The sequence below is a fragment of the Solea solea genome, chromosome 20 (assembly GCF_958295425.1).
Source record: "Solea solea chromosome 20, fSolSol10.1, whole genome shotgun sequence".
Taxonomy (NCBI): domain Eukaryota; kingdom Metazoa; phylum Chordata; class Actinopteri; order Pleuronectiformes; family Soleidae; genus Solea; species Solea solea.
In genome coordinates this window covers 5,187,936-5,204,019 of record NC_081153.1, presented here as the reverse complement: position 1 = coordinate 5,204,019, position 16,084 = coordinate 5,187,936, and the positions used below count along the sequence as shown (strand labels likewise).

The following is a 16,084-nucleotide window of genomic DNA, read 5'->3' as shown; positions in this document are numbered from 1 at the left end:
TAATGACTATCTAGCGACAATTAGAAGCTGCTAACTATAGATGCTATAACTACTTGACTTGAACTCGTTCATCCTCTTCTAGTTGCATACTTGGGAAATCATGTCTGTAGTGGCAAAAGTACACTTAATTCCAAATCCACTGAACAGTAGTTAACTGTAAGCAGGTTACAATTGGCTTGACTCGTAGGTATTGTTTTATTCATCAAAGGGGTTTGCACATTTATTTCCACTTGTACAGCCAAGTTGCATTTCTATCCAAGTTTCTCGAGGATCAACACATATATTCCCTTGACGATCCAGTTTATGAATGACAATCTATCGATTCCAACAGTAAGACAACACAACCTAAAGTCATGTAGTGACCTGACAGTCAAAAAACCACGTTCACCTAAACTTGGTACAGCTTCTAAAACAGACACATCTGTCAAAGTGCTACATATTTTTCAGTATATATAACAGAAACCCTAACCCCCCCCCCCCCATACACTTCAGTAGTCTTATAGATGTTTCATGAGTCCATTTCACAGACAAGACAGAGCTTCTTGACGGTCTGTCCAGGGGGCTTGATTTTGTTTTGACCAGTACCCTGCAAACAAGTCCCTTTGCATCTGGAATGGTTTTGATGACTTGACCCAAGAATGTGTTTATTAAATAAGATGAAAGGCATCATTTAAAATGGCTGTTGTGTCTCTCCCCCACATAATCGTTTAGTTTGGTCCATGGAGATTAGGTCATGTGGCGTTGCCATTTATAGGTTATTGAATCTCATGATTCTTAGTTGCCTTACATTTATTATACATAAAACAGTTATGGCTCATTGATGCATATTAACCTTGCACACTTTGTACATTGACTTCAGTGAATTAATCTATGCAAATAAATGTAGTCTTTTAAATGTATTCAACATAGAAGTGTATATATGAGCATGTTAAGTGTTTTTATTACAGTATATTTACTTTTTGATTTCAATTTGCATCATGTTTTTTATTGTGAACTGTGTATCCTTCCATATAATAAACACTTTTACTTTAATATCCTCAAATTAAAGTTACTGTGATGGAACATTGTGATATGATTTTAAGAAAAACATTTCTTCCACATGACCAGACTGGGCTTTAATTGGCCCCCAGGTTGTTGTTGTTTTCATGTCCACATGGACAGGAACCCAAAGAATGTGTTGTTTAATTTCAGAAGCAGATGATTTACATGATAAATAATGTTCATTTTCCAGGTTTAATGCTTGAGAGTGCAGGAAAAACTGACAAGACATTTGGAAGGGCATTGGTGAAAATTAAAAGCACACCTACTGTGAAAAATGTAAAGCTAGCTATACAAGGACATCCCTTACAGCAAGCCATCACTTTCTATCATTGAGATGGTGTCATGGAAAATAACATTTCAATGTCTTTACGCCTTTGATCACATACACATTCCTGTAGCTTCATACTAGGCCATTCAACTTTGACCTACAGACTTGCAGCTCTTCCCAGATATCGCTCTCCTAGCATATTTACACCTTTAGTCTAAACACCTAGCAAGCTGAGTTATACCCACACAAAACCTGATTCACAAAGGATCTCAGAGAAACAATCCATTTTTTACATTTGTATTTTGCATAGAGGCCACAGCCAGGAGGGCACTTCCTTATGGTTTTACCAAGCTAGAGGGCACTTTGGGGCACCCCCCACCCTTGCTCCACCTGCACACGCCACTGAGATACTTCTTCCTACAAGTCCTTCAATCTACACTTTTCAAAAAGCTCGTCATCGCAGATCAAAGCTGCTTTGACATTTGTCTGTTTAAACACACAACAGTTCAAACAGTTAGGCTCCAGAGTTTATTAAGAAGTAGCTAAACTTATAAACGCTTTTTTAAATGTCGGTTGTTAACTGTGGTGTGAACAGAACAGAGGACAAACAGAGTTTATTTTGAAGGTTGGGGCGAACACCGGTAGTGAGTCCCCGGGAAACGTTTCAGGTATCGACGGTTGTGTCGTCCTGTCCGGCTTCAGTATCGGTATCATCTATGTGCTCGTCACTCGGTTAGCTGGGAGTGGGAACCGGACTTTTTCTGTCCATCGCGGAAGATAAAACACGCCGGAGTGTTGCCAGGTTGTCAGCGGAATTCTGGCGCTGAGGAACTTCTGCGTGGCGAGTTAAATTTGATGCTAACAAAGAAGCTAGCTGCGGTCTGTCTGTCGGACGGGCAGAGGAAGAACAATTGCTAACGTCACCTAAGGTGAGTTTTTATCCATTCTGCTGTTTATAAATGTAGTTGGTTTTTTTTTAAAGACGCTGAAAACAAACGATACGTTACCAAACAATAAAACGCCCCGCGTTAGCTGCTAATTTTAACTTTTCAGTTTAATGGTTAGCTAAAGTAAGAGAGAAGACATGAGTAGCACAAGCTAGCTGGTACTATTGACTTGGAACATGATGTTAAAAACAATAAACTGTGTCTTTTCTTTTCTTTCATGTGCAGGTGTGAAGACCAGTGGAGCGTGTTTGTATGTGAAGTTATTTTTAGTTCGCAGGTGTTGAAAGCTCGTCAGTTCTAACCTGCTCACTCTTAAATGTTGCATTACTGACAGCTTCATGTGCTGCCAGGTCAAACCAACGACATGTAGACTATACAGTTGACTGTTAAGTCATTGAGGCCGTTAGTGAGTTATGTGAGTGGGGGTCAGCCCTTCAGCTGAACTGCTCAAACACGCCCACAGGTGTGTTCGTGGCCCGTGGACGTCATTTTCCGTGGCTCCAATCCATTTGAACAAGTATTACAACTTCACAACTGCACCAGCAGCACATGCATGCTTTTCCTGTTCGCTCACAGAGCTGTGCTGCCAAGTGTGAATAGAGAATCTTCAGGTTTTTTTTACAGCCCCCAACAAGTGAGAAAAGCATGACAGCTGTGGTAGGGAGAGCACTGGGCTGGGTGTGTTCATGGGGGAGAAGTTCTCGGTCAAAGAAAATTGAAGGGTTTGAAACTGAGGGCCACAAGCAAAGCTACAGCAGTCAAACCACCAGGGGGTGGACCTCTTGGCTATGGGGAGGGTGGAGACGCCAGAATGTCCAAAGTGGTCCGGATGAGCAGTACTGGGAGGCCCAGGAGAGAGTTCAGCCCCTGGAAGTTGAAGAGCTCTTTGCAGGGAAGCAAGACAGCGTGGCACATTCGGAACACGTTTCCAGATGGTGGAATAAATATCTCCCCACTGCTTACTTTTTCTGGCCTAGACAAACAGATCCAAGCACACTAAGACAAAGGAAACACGAAGGCCTGAGTAGAGGTGCATGGGATGATGTTGACGGGGACTTCAGAACACCACCTCCATCTCCTGTCCCTCCTTCCTCTCCCCTGACATCTCCTTTTCGACTCTTTGCGGACAGCTGGAATGTGGAAATCATACCAGAGCACTATGAGGTCTGCTTTAACTTCCTCCGCCATTTGTTTGACCTGTTTGTTGTTGGCTTCCTGTGGACGGTGTCCCCTCCTACCAAGCTGATCCTGGAGGTGTTAGGGGTCCAGGGAGCACTGCGGCTGTGGTTTCATGGCATGGCCATGTTTTTTGTCTCCACGGTTGGGATGGCAGGATTACTGTGGGTGATCCAGGAGTATCTCCCTCAGTTTGCGCTCATCTATGGCATCATACAGGCAGTGGTGATCTCTGTCAGCGTGCGACAGAGTGTACTGATGGATGTGGAAGAAGAAAAGGTTGAAACAGACGAGGGAAAGGAGACCGATGAAATGATTGATAGCTTGGCGCTAAAAGAAACATTTTGCTATGGACAAGGTGAAGACAAGTTAAACTGATGGTAGGTATTTTAATTTCTCTGGTGTCATTAGTAACTTTTCAATGTGAACAAATGTAAATTTTGTTAATATTTACAATGAAATTTGGTGTGATAGAGTGAACGGTTCAATTTCCAGTCAGTCTTACGATGAGATAAAGCTGTTATCGGTGGTAGGGTGAGCCACGCTTTAAAAAACTAGCTTATCTTTTTAAGATTGGTTATTATTGTACCACTTACCTATGTTTTCCCTCCAAGTGAATTTGGACCAGCTTGTTTCTCCATCTGTCTGACTGTATTGTCCTGTGAAACACGTTCAATAATCAACTGAAGAGTTTATTAAGAGGCTTATTTTGTGTGTTTCCCATAGATGCTGACAAGTTCACTGTCTGATGAGCCGCACCAGAGCTCGTCCAGGTGTTTGTCGTCACAGCAGTGTGACCACACAGAGACTGACTTGACATTATTGTATTGCACATTGACTACAAACTCACAGAAGTTGTACTTATGTCACTTTATGTTCACCTCAATTATCTGCAAAGTTTGTCTATATGTGATCAATGTGTCACATCCACATGGACAATTACAGCTATACACAGTTTAGCATTAGAGCGTATACTGCTGTGATAATCATAGTTAGACCTAATGAGGTTGATGAATGTTGAATGAAACATTTGTTAATCTTTAAAAAAAAAAGACAATAATCCACAGTATTAGGGGAAAAACTGCTTTTTATCATGTTTGCGTATAACTGCGCTGACCGTTGCTTACCTGGTTTTGAATATGTGATGCATTCTGAGTGAAAAGAATGATCACAGCCTGTGTTTAGCATCATAACCAGGAGAGAAAAGCAAACCCTTACAAGTTTGTAAGGCAAGAAATGTTCCCGTTCTCTTAAACCTTTAATATACCATTGCGACACAAGTCACAAAACGAATAACAAGCACAGATTAAGACTTAAAATACAACGTTCCTGCCTTTTCTCTAACACCGCACATTTTTAAGGGGTGTGTTTGATACATGAATCAGCTTAATTTGTAGTGCAGTTATTTAATGCATCTTTAAGTAAATAACCGCAATGATGGAAATGACTGTTGTACACTCCAGCAAACAAGGGAAGTGCTCCCACTTAGACTGAGATCTGATAGTTTCTTTGTTTAAACTCCCATGTTCACTTCCTGTGGCCTAAACCGAAGTTAATCTGAAGTTTCCATTATATCTAGTTCTGAAGCTTTAAGATTTTGTGTTCAGCCACCACCTTTTGTTCTTTAAAGGTACAGTTACATTCTCACCTGCCCTGCAAATATTCCTCGCAGCTTTTAGTTAAACGTGACGCGCGTATATCGGACTCATTTAAGCATGTACCTTTCGCTTTGCTTCCCGCTGTGCTTTTCTTAAATCTCGACCTGTGAACTGCTGCAGTTGCCGACGCCAGGAACTCTTGACACTAATTCTCACATTGTGTCATCACATAGTTATGCGCATATGTGGACTGCCTCTGATAATCGTGCTACTTGGTATTTATGGAGGAACTGCATCCAACCTGTGACAACACGTTCCTCTCCTTGTCTGTTTTTTGTTTTTGTTCTTTAGTTGTTAAACGGAGGCGCTGATGTGAACAGATCTTGGCGCGAACAAATTCAAATCTGGAATTGGCATCTAAAACACCTTTTTATCTTGTTTCTCTGAAACCCTTTTCACGTCCTGATAGCCATTGGTAAATAACGCTGTCGTTGAGACCTTTGCAGTGGCTGCTTGTGTATCTGTTGCTAGGTGACTCCGATGTGACGATGTAGTCACTGTTAACAAGGCCGCCTGTTGCTTCCTTTTCAGTGCAAACTTTTCCAGGCTCCAACTTTGCCACATAAAAAAAGACTTGCCTTGTACAATCAACACCTGCTTTGGTCTATGATATCTCAAGACTATGTTTATCTCACCAAGCCTTTTCCGACTGGAAACTTAAGTCTGTAATCTGGTCACTCTCCATGGAGAGAATTTTTAGCGCACAGGAACACAGGAGCTGCCAATCTGCTTCTGATGCAGAATCAACAACTCTGAGGTGCCGTGATTGTAAGATTGCTGATTTTCTCAATGTACTTTGGTGTAGGGAGAGTGAAAGTGTTCCAAACTTGTGAGAAAATGTTGTCTTAACTACAAGAAAAAGCGTTAAACATGTTCTTAAGGTGTCCTAGACTCTAGCTGGGAAAAGACAGCAAAACATCTGAAGTCTGTTGTGGCAACAAAACTGAAATAACAACTCGGTTTATTGATGCTATCTGGACATGAAGAGGATTTTTAACAAATGAGAACAAAGCGTTTGTAGAAACAAATGACATACTCGGTCGAGCATTAAGAGATGAGAAGAGAAAGCTGCAACCACCACTACTGAGCTGCAGATTCACACATCTGTCGCACACGGCGATACTAAAGTTAAGCCATAAAATCTCCTTTAACGCAGCGTTAAAACCTCACATTTTGAGCGTTCGGAATAAAATGTGTGCCTTTTGGAATGGAACGACTAAAAGGGATTGAACAGTTCACTGGAGGAAGAAAGTGTCGGCAGCGCTCGGCTGTGTTCGTTCATTTCACAGGACTAAAAGTGACACTACCATGTGACCTGTGGAGAAAGACAAAAAAGCACATGATCACATCACACTAAAGTTCCTCTAAACACGTAACGTCTCCCACACATGACACTTATTATTGTCGTAGGAGCGACGACACTAACCCGTGTAGAGATTTTAATGTATTAACATGCAATACCAGCAGCACATGTTCCATGTGTTCATTTCTATTAAACACTTGTATGAATTAGCCTTCTGTGCAATGTTGTTTGCTTGAAACATTACCGGTAATGTAGGCCACCCTTTTCTACATTAGTACGCAACCTTTTAATGATTTTATTTTTTTCATGCTTTAAACTTAAAAGATTGAGAGACCAGCAATTAAATTAAAGTGTTTTTACTGCAAAGTGATGTTTTCTACTCAGTGCTCCCTCTGTATGAAACTTATTTGACTTGTACGATTGTTTTAGTGTGTGTGTATATATATGTGTATATATATGTATATATATATATATAATATATTATTAATAAATATATATATATATATATATATATATATACCTCTAGCATAACAGTCTGTGGCTGACAATATTGAAATAGTTGATTTGGGTTTATGATGTGACAAAATGAGGACAGCGCAACAGTGGCTAAATTGAAAGTTAAAGGTGCGATGTGGTTAAATGTTGCAGCTGAATATCCCTCATCTCACCGCTTCCCTTCCAAGTGTATCAGAATCAGTTAGCATCAAAACTCACAAGATGTTTTAAAAACATTGTGGCCTCTGTTGCAGCTCCTGATAAATATAAAAAGCTCATTCTGGGGTACGTTGTGAATAATGATCCGGAATTTTCAAATTGACTTTTTGTTTTCATTTTGAGCTAAAACAAAGGCTGGATGAACTTGTCTTTGATAATTTACTCAGTTTAACAATCACTTCCTCTATCGTATGTAAATTTAATAAACATTGTCACTATGATAAAACATCAGTGTTTACAATATGAAGATGGTCATAAATGGTACTAAAGGAAATAATAAGTGGTTAAATTGAGATTTAACAGATCTAACCGGGTGTTCAGTTCCGAGTACAGTGAAACATGGAAAATTAAAACATGAACAATTATGAGGTTTTGATATTGTCAGCCACAGACTTTGATAGAATGTTTAAGGACCTCAAGCGTTGTTTCTTTATATAGCACCTAACCTCTGTTTCTTGTCTTGTAAAAGGTGACAGTGTCCTCAGCTCTTTTGTTGCCTTTATATTCCTCTTTTGTTTGCTTTTTCCCAGAGCTTATATTGAAGTGATATTAATCCCTTGCAAGTCAAAGGTATTTTTCTATGAGTAATCAGCACAACTGCTGTATCAAGTGCTGGATCACTGTTGCTGAAATGAACCGTGTCCTGCTTCTGTTGCTAAGGAGAAGCGAGCGTGTGTTTGTGTTATTTGAACTGGGACTCAGCTGTGACCCCCTGCCCACTTTGAACCATCACTACACTGAGAGTAATTTCTCCCACTGGCTAAATAAAACCGATAAAACGTTCAGTCTGCTCGTCTTTGTTTTGATTTGTTGCACACACAAAAAAGTAGTACATGAAAGCAAGCAAAGCAAAGTTGCACAGCTATTCTTCTTTAGGACAATGGTTTTTCCTTCATTTATGGCACTTTTCCACTACATAGTCCTGGCTCGGCTCGACTCAGTTCCTTTTCCATTACTGTAGTATCTCTTCAACGTGAGAGGGGTCCTCACTGGACGGCTAGTGTCTTGTAAAACGGTTGCTTTCGATTTACTGAATCATTAGAATCAGTTAATTAAAAAGACCATGCATTTGAAAAGCGGCATTAGGTCCTCGCTAACCATAACTAGTTAATGTGTTGCTCTAACCTTAACCTAACCACAATTCATGCACTACACCAGTTCCTCAGAAATGAGGTTCTGCCTCATCAGGACAAGGTTTTGGTCTCCATGAGGTCTTCTGACAAGGTCAGCGTTTGTGCCAGAAACACAAGAACACACACTGTCTCTGTGTGTGCGCTTATTGCTGTGCAAATGTCTTGAGCCACAATTACACGTTCCCTTAGGTTTGTTGTTTTACCAGAGTTATGACTGTACTGTATAATCATTTATCAATTACTTCATTGAAACACATCCAAAATAGGGAAAATGTGTTATAGTTTTAAATGAACAACAATTACTGGCAAAACTTGTATTTGTTCTGCTATATCATGACGACAAACGCCAGGTTTGTTCAAGACGTGCTTGAACAGTACGTTCACATACTGAAAGCTTGTTACTATGCGAGACCAACCTTCAGTCAACCCAAATGCATGAAACCAACAAATCTGTTGGTGCCCCGAGACTTTTGCACAGTACTATATATACTGTATATATAAAATAAAGAGTGTAAAACACAGTTAATTCACAGTTCAAAACTTTACTTCACGTTAAATCAGCTCTCAAATTATGCTTCATCGTATATACAGAACGGTGCAATTACCAGTACAAGAACAATGTACATATGTAACAATGTCTTTAATGTTTTTAAATGGTACAGAAAAAATAAAGAGTAGCGGCATGAGTGAAGTGAAAGATCGTGTGATCCACAGTCGCAATGTCACAAACCAAAAATGCTCGGACACTGACTGTGGAGGAGGAGGAAGAGGAGGAGCCTGTTGGCTCTCGGTTGAGCAGTTTATCTTATTGTAGCGGTCATGCATCGTCACCTCTCCTGTCTCTGATATAATGTTTGTAGATTTCACTTTTACTGTCATGCAGCTGAATTCAATGGGAGGCGACAGGTGTTTCATCCGACAAGTGCGCGGATGAGTGCGTTAATACTTCACCATACCATCCTCCCTTCTCATTTCACTCATTAACAACATGTGCAAAGAAACAATTCTACAAAACATTCCTCTGATGCCCCAAAAAAAACAAAACAAAAAGGAAAGTAGAAGTCTGATTTCCTGATTGTCCAGTGAACGCTAAAAATTCACCTTCAAAAAGAAAAAACAACAACAATCAAGCAGATGGAAAAAACAGCAGAGGATTTAAATGTTAAAACACCGGCAGCACTCCTGTTAATGAGGCCTCGTCCGATTCTTAAGCCCTCAGAGGCTGAGAGAACAGAGTGGTGTGGACCGTTAAATCAGTCCCAACTGAACACAAAAGAAGCCACGATTTAAGGCCGCGTTCAGACCTGGTGTTAACACACGTGGACACCCACGCCCTTTATGCAAATATACACTCACTCAGTACGTTTACATGCACAGTTTAATAGAGCTAAGGCTGTAGTCAGACTAAGACAGGCAACCGGGACAACTTGCCGGGTTCTGTTTGTTTCGTACCTCGTGTTCTCGTAATTGTCGTATTGTCCGAAGAAATACGCCGCCACTGCATGACTTCCAAAGTCCGATTCCAGTCCGACTACGACGTAGGAATAATCGGACTATGAGTCACATTTTTCAAGTATGTTAGTCCGACTAAGACTAGCTCGATTTTAGTCAGACTAACGTGTTTACATGACATTAAGAAAACCAAATTATTGGACTTTTAACATGCATGTGAACGCACTGAGAGTTAATATTGTGGCAGTGGCTGCAAGTCAATTAACAGATGGCCGTTCGTGCAGCTCAGGAATGATAGCGGCATGCGTCAGAGTAGATAAGAGCGCATTCAGACCTGAACTTAGCACGGATGTGCAGATGTGAATACCAGGTTCTGGTCTTTGTACTGTATGAAAAGCTTTGGGAATCAAACTGGCAGCGTTTGGCCTTTTGACGATTTGAGCAGAACTACAGCATGTCTGCATGTTTTTTTGTTTTTTATTTTTTTTTTTTAAATCACACAAAGATCTCAACACCACCCACATTTCCCACTAAAACACTGCAGTCACACAGCATGATGTTAGTCCGATTCAGTCGTTCCAACACCAGGTTAGAGCAGCATGAACACAGTCACTGTTATGGTGTAATGGTAATTGAATAATTTAACCACCGTCAGCTCTTTAGGCCATTACTGATAATATCACTGTCAGGCTGTTGAGAAATGATTCCAGGAAACCGCTCTGGTTCTGTTTGTCAGAGGACTTGTTTTGTTTAATTTAGCGTCAGAGAAAACGTCTGCAAATATTAGATCATCGTCAACGCATATGACAAATGTGAAAGGTCAAGGTCACCCTGTACCAACAGGTTTTAACTTTGACGTTTACCTGCTATAACTGAGTCTGATCATTCCTCACGTGGCTAATTAAAGGTTTGATGTTCAAACTTAATATTTATCTGTACTGAAAGTATCTGGATGTGAGAGAATTCACCTCTTTGTAGTTGTTGGGTAATTAAGTCATATTCATTAGCCATACAAGAATTTGTGTTCATTCTGTCGTTTATGTTGTTGCCAATTGGGCCGAATTTTGTCATATTCATAAATAACTGGAATTACCTAAATGATTACTTATTTAGGTACGTTTACACAGTTTTGTTTAAATGCAAATGCAGCGACATGCAAAGTTTCATGTATATATAATATTAAGTTTATATTTTATTTAAGTACCGCAGAAAAGTGCAAATTGGGGAGACTATTGATGATTATTGTCGTTAAATACATTTTATCTCAATTAAGCAATTTTGTATCTCATCGGTTATTACGATACGAAGGAAACTGGCCAAGAAAATAAAACCCAACTGCCCTGATTCTTGAAGATCAGCATCTGTCGTCCAATACTGATTTATAGTGCTTAAAACTCGGCAAAGACACAAAACAGATGCTATACTGAGAAGACTCACACTCGCGTGGAGCTTAATAAACATCGTGTGAACTCATCTGACATAGGTTTGTACTGCAAAGTTGCACACGACGGCTTTAAATAATGTGTGTGGTAATAATAATAATAATAATAATAATGTTATTAAACCCGTGTTCAGTCAGTCCCTGTTCTGTTCCAAGCGCTCACATGATGCTGTGTCACTGCTGTTACCCTGACTTACTCAAATATGTACAAGTGTAGAATTAGGCCCAGCAAATGAAAAAGAATTAAAACAAAAAGTAAAGGTCCTGCTTTATATACAGTGAACTGTGCCACTCTGTGCACAGGCAGTCTGGGTCTAATCTAAAGGTGTGTGTGTGTGTGTGTGTGTCCACCACTGCAGACTACGTGCTGCGTTCCACAGACGCGTCATCGTCACAGAGTCCAGTCGCACGAGTCAGAGTATTAAAGCCGATTCAAGTCCAATCATGTCTCACGTCAAACACTCCTTGTTCTAGGAATAAGTCGCCAGGTTTTCACTCATTTCTCCGCAGTACGATCATATCGCGATAATCCTGTCAGACGCTGACGCTTCCACTGATGAAAGGGAAACTGTCAACTGTTTCAGATAATTAATAGCCAACTAATCCATGTTGTGTTGCCATGGCAACATCACCGTACACCATGCACAGCACCACACAGGTACTGAGCGAGTGTTATTGTTTGTTTTCGTTCATTGATGACACGCTGTGCTTCTCTCCATTCTCCCGTTTCATTACATACGAGTGGTACTGCAGGTTTTATTCAGTTCATCTTACCGCTATATTTATATTATATGGTGACAGACATGCTTCATGAGAGGATTTGTAGCAAATTTAATGTCAATGAACAAAGATTTTTTCAGATCACAGCCTAAAATATGAACATATTAAAAAAGTAATGTGTCGATTTAAACAGTGACTGTACATCCCCCTCGCGTGCGATGGACTCTTCTCTAAATTATGTCTACTCCGTTTTTAAGAGGATATTTGGCAGATTAAAGCTGGGGTACGTATAACCAGTGAGAAAGAACTAGAGAGCAGCTCCTCCTTTAAGCTTGCGAGGGTTCAACTAATCATGTGGCAGTTTCGAGGAAGAGAGAGGAAGAGCGCGTTCCTATTGGCTGTGGTTACTAAGCAACTGCATCTCCACATCCCGTCAGTTTAAAGGCCACTATTCCAGCACTGATAACAACTAATGTCTAAAAGAGTTGTCCAACAAATGTAATAATACACCAGTTTCCTCCAGATCCTGCCTACTGCCTTGTGTAATTGAATGCATAGCATGTGTTTAAAATGTGCCAAAAAAAATCATTAGTTTAGTCCTTTTTAGAGTTTTTCATATAGTTCAGAGATGGCACAATACCGCGTATGTTTTCAATTTATAGAACGAACGCAGATAATGATTTTCAATTAAACGCCTCCATATGTTTTGGGCTCGTCTGGAAACAAAAGTGTCCAGATCCCGACAGAGCAGCGGAACAGAGGAATCTCTGACTCGTGACTGGAACACAGCACCAGTCCTGCCTCTACCTCAGTGATGAAACTCAACTTCAAAAAAGAAAAAAGAAACAAGTGCAGTTTTCAAATACACCATAGTTGTGGTGACAAACCACTCACACTCTCGCCTCCACATCTTATGAATTAATGGCTGTGCGAGCCTCCGGAGTTTGGGGGCGCTGTGGTTCCCCCAGACCCTCCCTGTTCGTGGTTTCTCCTGCCGTGGCCCAGGACGCAGTGCGCACTGCCACACCCTTCGTCGTCGTCGTCTCCCTCGCTTTCAGACGATGACTCCCCAAACTGTCTGGGCTTTTCGTAAATACAGCAGCCTGGAAATGAACACACACGATTAGAGTGAGACGCAGGTGATCTAACAGCTACTGCTGATGCTTTCACTGACTCAGTGTGAGCTTCTGTGTCTCAAACTGAAATCAAAGACACAGCCCGACACCCACTTCAAACACGTCTGGTCAGAAATAGTAACTAAAGGAGAGTGTTGAGTAAAAATAGCTTTTCAGCTGCTGTTTGAGTGACACAGAGGGAGAATTATTTATCACCAGCAGTGAAAATGTGTGTGTTGGGACAGTAGAAAATTAAAGTAACAATATTTATGGCGATTTCTTTTAAAACTTGCAAAACTGAACAATTTTTTAATCGACAACTGCAGACAGCAGCATTTATTAGTGCAAAAAAAAAATAAAAGTGACTTTCCAATGAGCTGATGCATGAAGTGCATCTATTACCACCAGGTGGCCGTAGTTGTTGATCCACTGCGGTGGTTTTGAGCACTTTGGCAGGTGTCTGTCTCTTTCCCTGTGCTTATGTCCACCTGTCTGTCCATCCGTGTTAAATAGCTCTATGATCTGACACCTATCGCTGAGTGTTTGCGTTCAGTCACAGACTCTTACAGTAAATGTAGGGGAAAGTTTTCCAGTATCCCACAACACTTTATCCAATCAGGACTCAGAGCTCCACAAAGAGGCGGGCCCTATCTGCTCATGAGGTTAGATTGTTTGTGGGAGGAGAATGTTAACGAAAGCAATCGACCAAAAGTTAACCAAAGCATCTTACTATATGTATTAATGAGATTCCAGCATGTGCTTATGAAGGAAAAGTTCACACTCACACTTTGATGACCTTCTGCCCAGGTGCTCATTGTCAACAGTGTCACTGGACCACTCCACCTTCTTCTCAGTCTTCCTCTTCCTCAGTTTGATCGTCAGGCTTCGTCCCTCCTGTAACATACGACAGGTCGGCTGTGAGATACTGGGTACCACAGGTAAACTGGGCGGTGGGTCAACAAGAACGCCAGCTGAGTCCAAAGCCAACAGGAGCTGTGCCTGAGAAAATTGAATGTGCTCCTCAAAGAATATTAAATACTAAAAACTCCCTTGTCAATAACCAACCACACGAGCTGTGCGATGGAGTTAGATCGTAATTGGTAAGTAATTCAGAATAAACATCGAAGACAGATGATCAACAGCAGGAAACAACCAGGACCAGTTATTGACTAAATGTACTGTTGGTTGGTTTGTTTGTTTATCTGCTTGTGAGCAACATGAGTTACAAGTTTTATTACAATTTCTGAAGATGTAGGTTATAAATCCAAGAAGAAATTCTGATTCCGATTCAGGATTTAAACAAATACAATGATAAACCTTGTGAGGCGGGGAAAGGTATTGATACAGTGAGATTGATTGGTTTGTGCTCTCCAAGAGCCAGTTACTAACTGATGTTATTATTTTTAAATAGTCAGTATTTAAAGTTAAGTGGTTTGGTCACAAAGGCAGGGTTCCACAGATGGAGCCATCATCTATCTAACAGGCTACGGTCTACAAATAGGAATTTTGTTAGATAATGCACTGTCCTTCTCACATCATGTCAACATGTTACAGTCAAAGCAAGACTTGGTTTTCTGTAAAGAAATAATTCCTTGTTTAAATTTACGGTAGAGACCAAAGACCAAACATCCATCTTCTACTGCTTTATCCTCCACATGAGGGTCGCAGGGTCAATCTCAGCTGACACAGGGCGAAAGGCGAGGTACACCCAGGACTATCCTTCCCATATTTTATTGTGGGGATACAATCTGGCGACGTGCACGCAAAGAAACTCTCTATAAACTGACCACAAGCTATCGCTCTGCTATTCGACTTGTCAAAATGCTTCATTCAGAACTCACCACTGCCTGCTTTATTCTCAGGTCAAATGGCCTTCCCTACACACGTAACGTCATAGTATTTATTGGTTTACGCCCATCTATAAAAACTCTCCAAGGACATTCTAATCTAAGCACCACAATTTAACACTGTTTTTAAGTTCCTAAAGACGTATAATACACAAAAACGTCATCAATAATGATACTCAGAAATATGATTAACATATATATGATACAAATTGATATAAAACATTGAATAACATAAGGACAGATGAAATAAAACACTAAACATGCTCATAATTTTACATTGAATACATTTAAAAGTATAAAAATATTGCTCACTGTTCATGACAATAGCTAACGATCATATTTAGTATTATATTCTCTCTATAATCTCACTACAGGTCAAGTTTAGAAGCCTTCTGGTTTAATGTGTTTGATGTTTGTATCTTTTGTTTTCTCGCTCTTCCCTTACCCCTTCCAGTGTTTTCTGGCACTTGCCAAGCCAACACTGTGTAAATAAGAATTTGTTCTTATAGGTTTTGGTTGGTAAAATAAAGGTTGAATTAATTATTATTATATTATTATTATTATTATTATTATTATTATTATTATTATTAATAAATAACCAGTGTCATCAAAAGCACCTGACTAAGCCTGAGTGTTTTCACAACCGAGTTAAAACCTAGACTTGCCATGAAGGTGGTAATATCTGTATTATTACACATACTCAGGACTAATACACGTGCAATGATGACAACACATCACTGACATCCCGACGAGCTCTGACAGCTAAAGAAGCTCAATCTAACTTACACGTTAGGCCTCATCAAGCATTCACTCAGTCATGTGTAGAGCCGTGTAGGGAGTTCAGGATGAGAACATGATGCCTCCTCCACTCCCTTCACTGCTGCACCGCTGTAAGTGTGACACAGTTCCAACACTGGCAGACAAATCAGAGCCCTCCTCCTCCCGCACTTACCTGTTGGGGCGGCGGCGGTGTGCTAGTTTCAACAGTCTCCGTTATCGTCTCACTCGATGTCCCGGGAACCTCCGCCATCCCTGCAGCCGCTTTGCTAACGCTAACGTTAGCGAGCTTTAGGTTGTAGAGCCGGCGTGTGTGTGGAGTGCAGCGTTATGTGACCACAGTCGTCACTTCGATTCTTTTCAAAAAATAGAGCCTGTGCCAAATAAAATAATGGTTGTTGCTGATATGAGGCCAGCGGTGTGTCTGTTCAGCGCATCAGCAAGATATGGCTAACGTGAAGTCAAGCTACCTAGTGAGTGACTTAGCTACAC

General features: G+C 40.6%; 2 protein-coding genes across 2 annotated transcripts; one reads left to right on the top strand and one right to left on the bottom strand.

Moving 5' to 3' along the window:
- The first annotated feature begins 1,569 nt into the window (after positions 1–1,569).
- c20h6orf47 (chromosome 20 C6orf47 homolog) lies at positions 1,570–7,892 on the top strand. Its single transcript, XM_058619451.1, has 3 exons — positions 1,570–2,238; positions 2,482–3,812; positions 4,159–7,892. The coding sequence occupies exon 2, from the start codon at positions 2,902–2,904 to the stop codon at positions 3,808–3,810; it is 909 nt and encodes a 302-aa protein (XP_058475434.1). The 5' UTR covers positions 1,570–2,238; positions 2,482–2,901; the 3' UTR covers positions 3,811–3,812; positions 4,159–7,892.
- Positions 7,893–8,766: 874 nt separating this feature from the next.
- On the bottom strand, positions 8,767–16,074 carry ppp1r11 (protein phosphatase 1, regulatory (inhibitor) subunit 11). The gene is made up of 3 exons (XM_058619654.1): positions 15,768–16,074; positions 13,754–13,862; positions 8,767–12,956 (listed from the first exon to the last, which is right to left on the bottom strand). Exons 1-3 carry the CDS (start codon positions 15,843–15,845, stop codon positions 12,772–12,774), a joined length of 372 nt encoding a protein of 123 aa, XP_058475637.1. The 5' UTR covers positions 15,846–16,074; the 3' UTR covers positions 8,767–12,771.
- Positions 16,075–16,084: the final 10 nt, after the last annotated feature.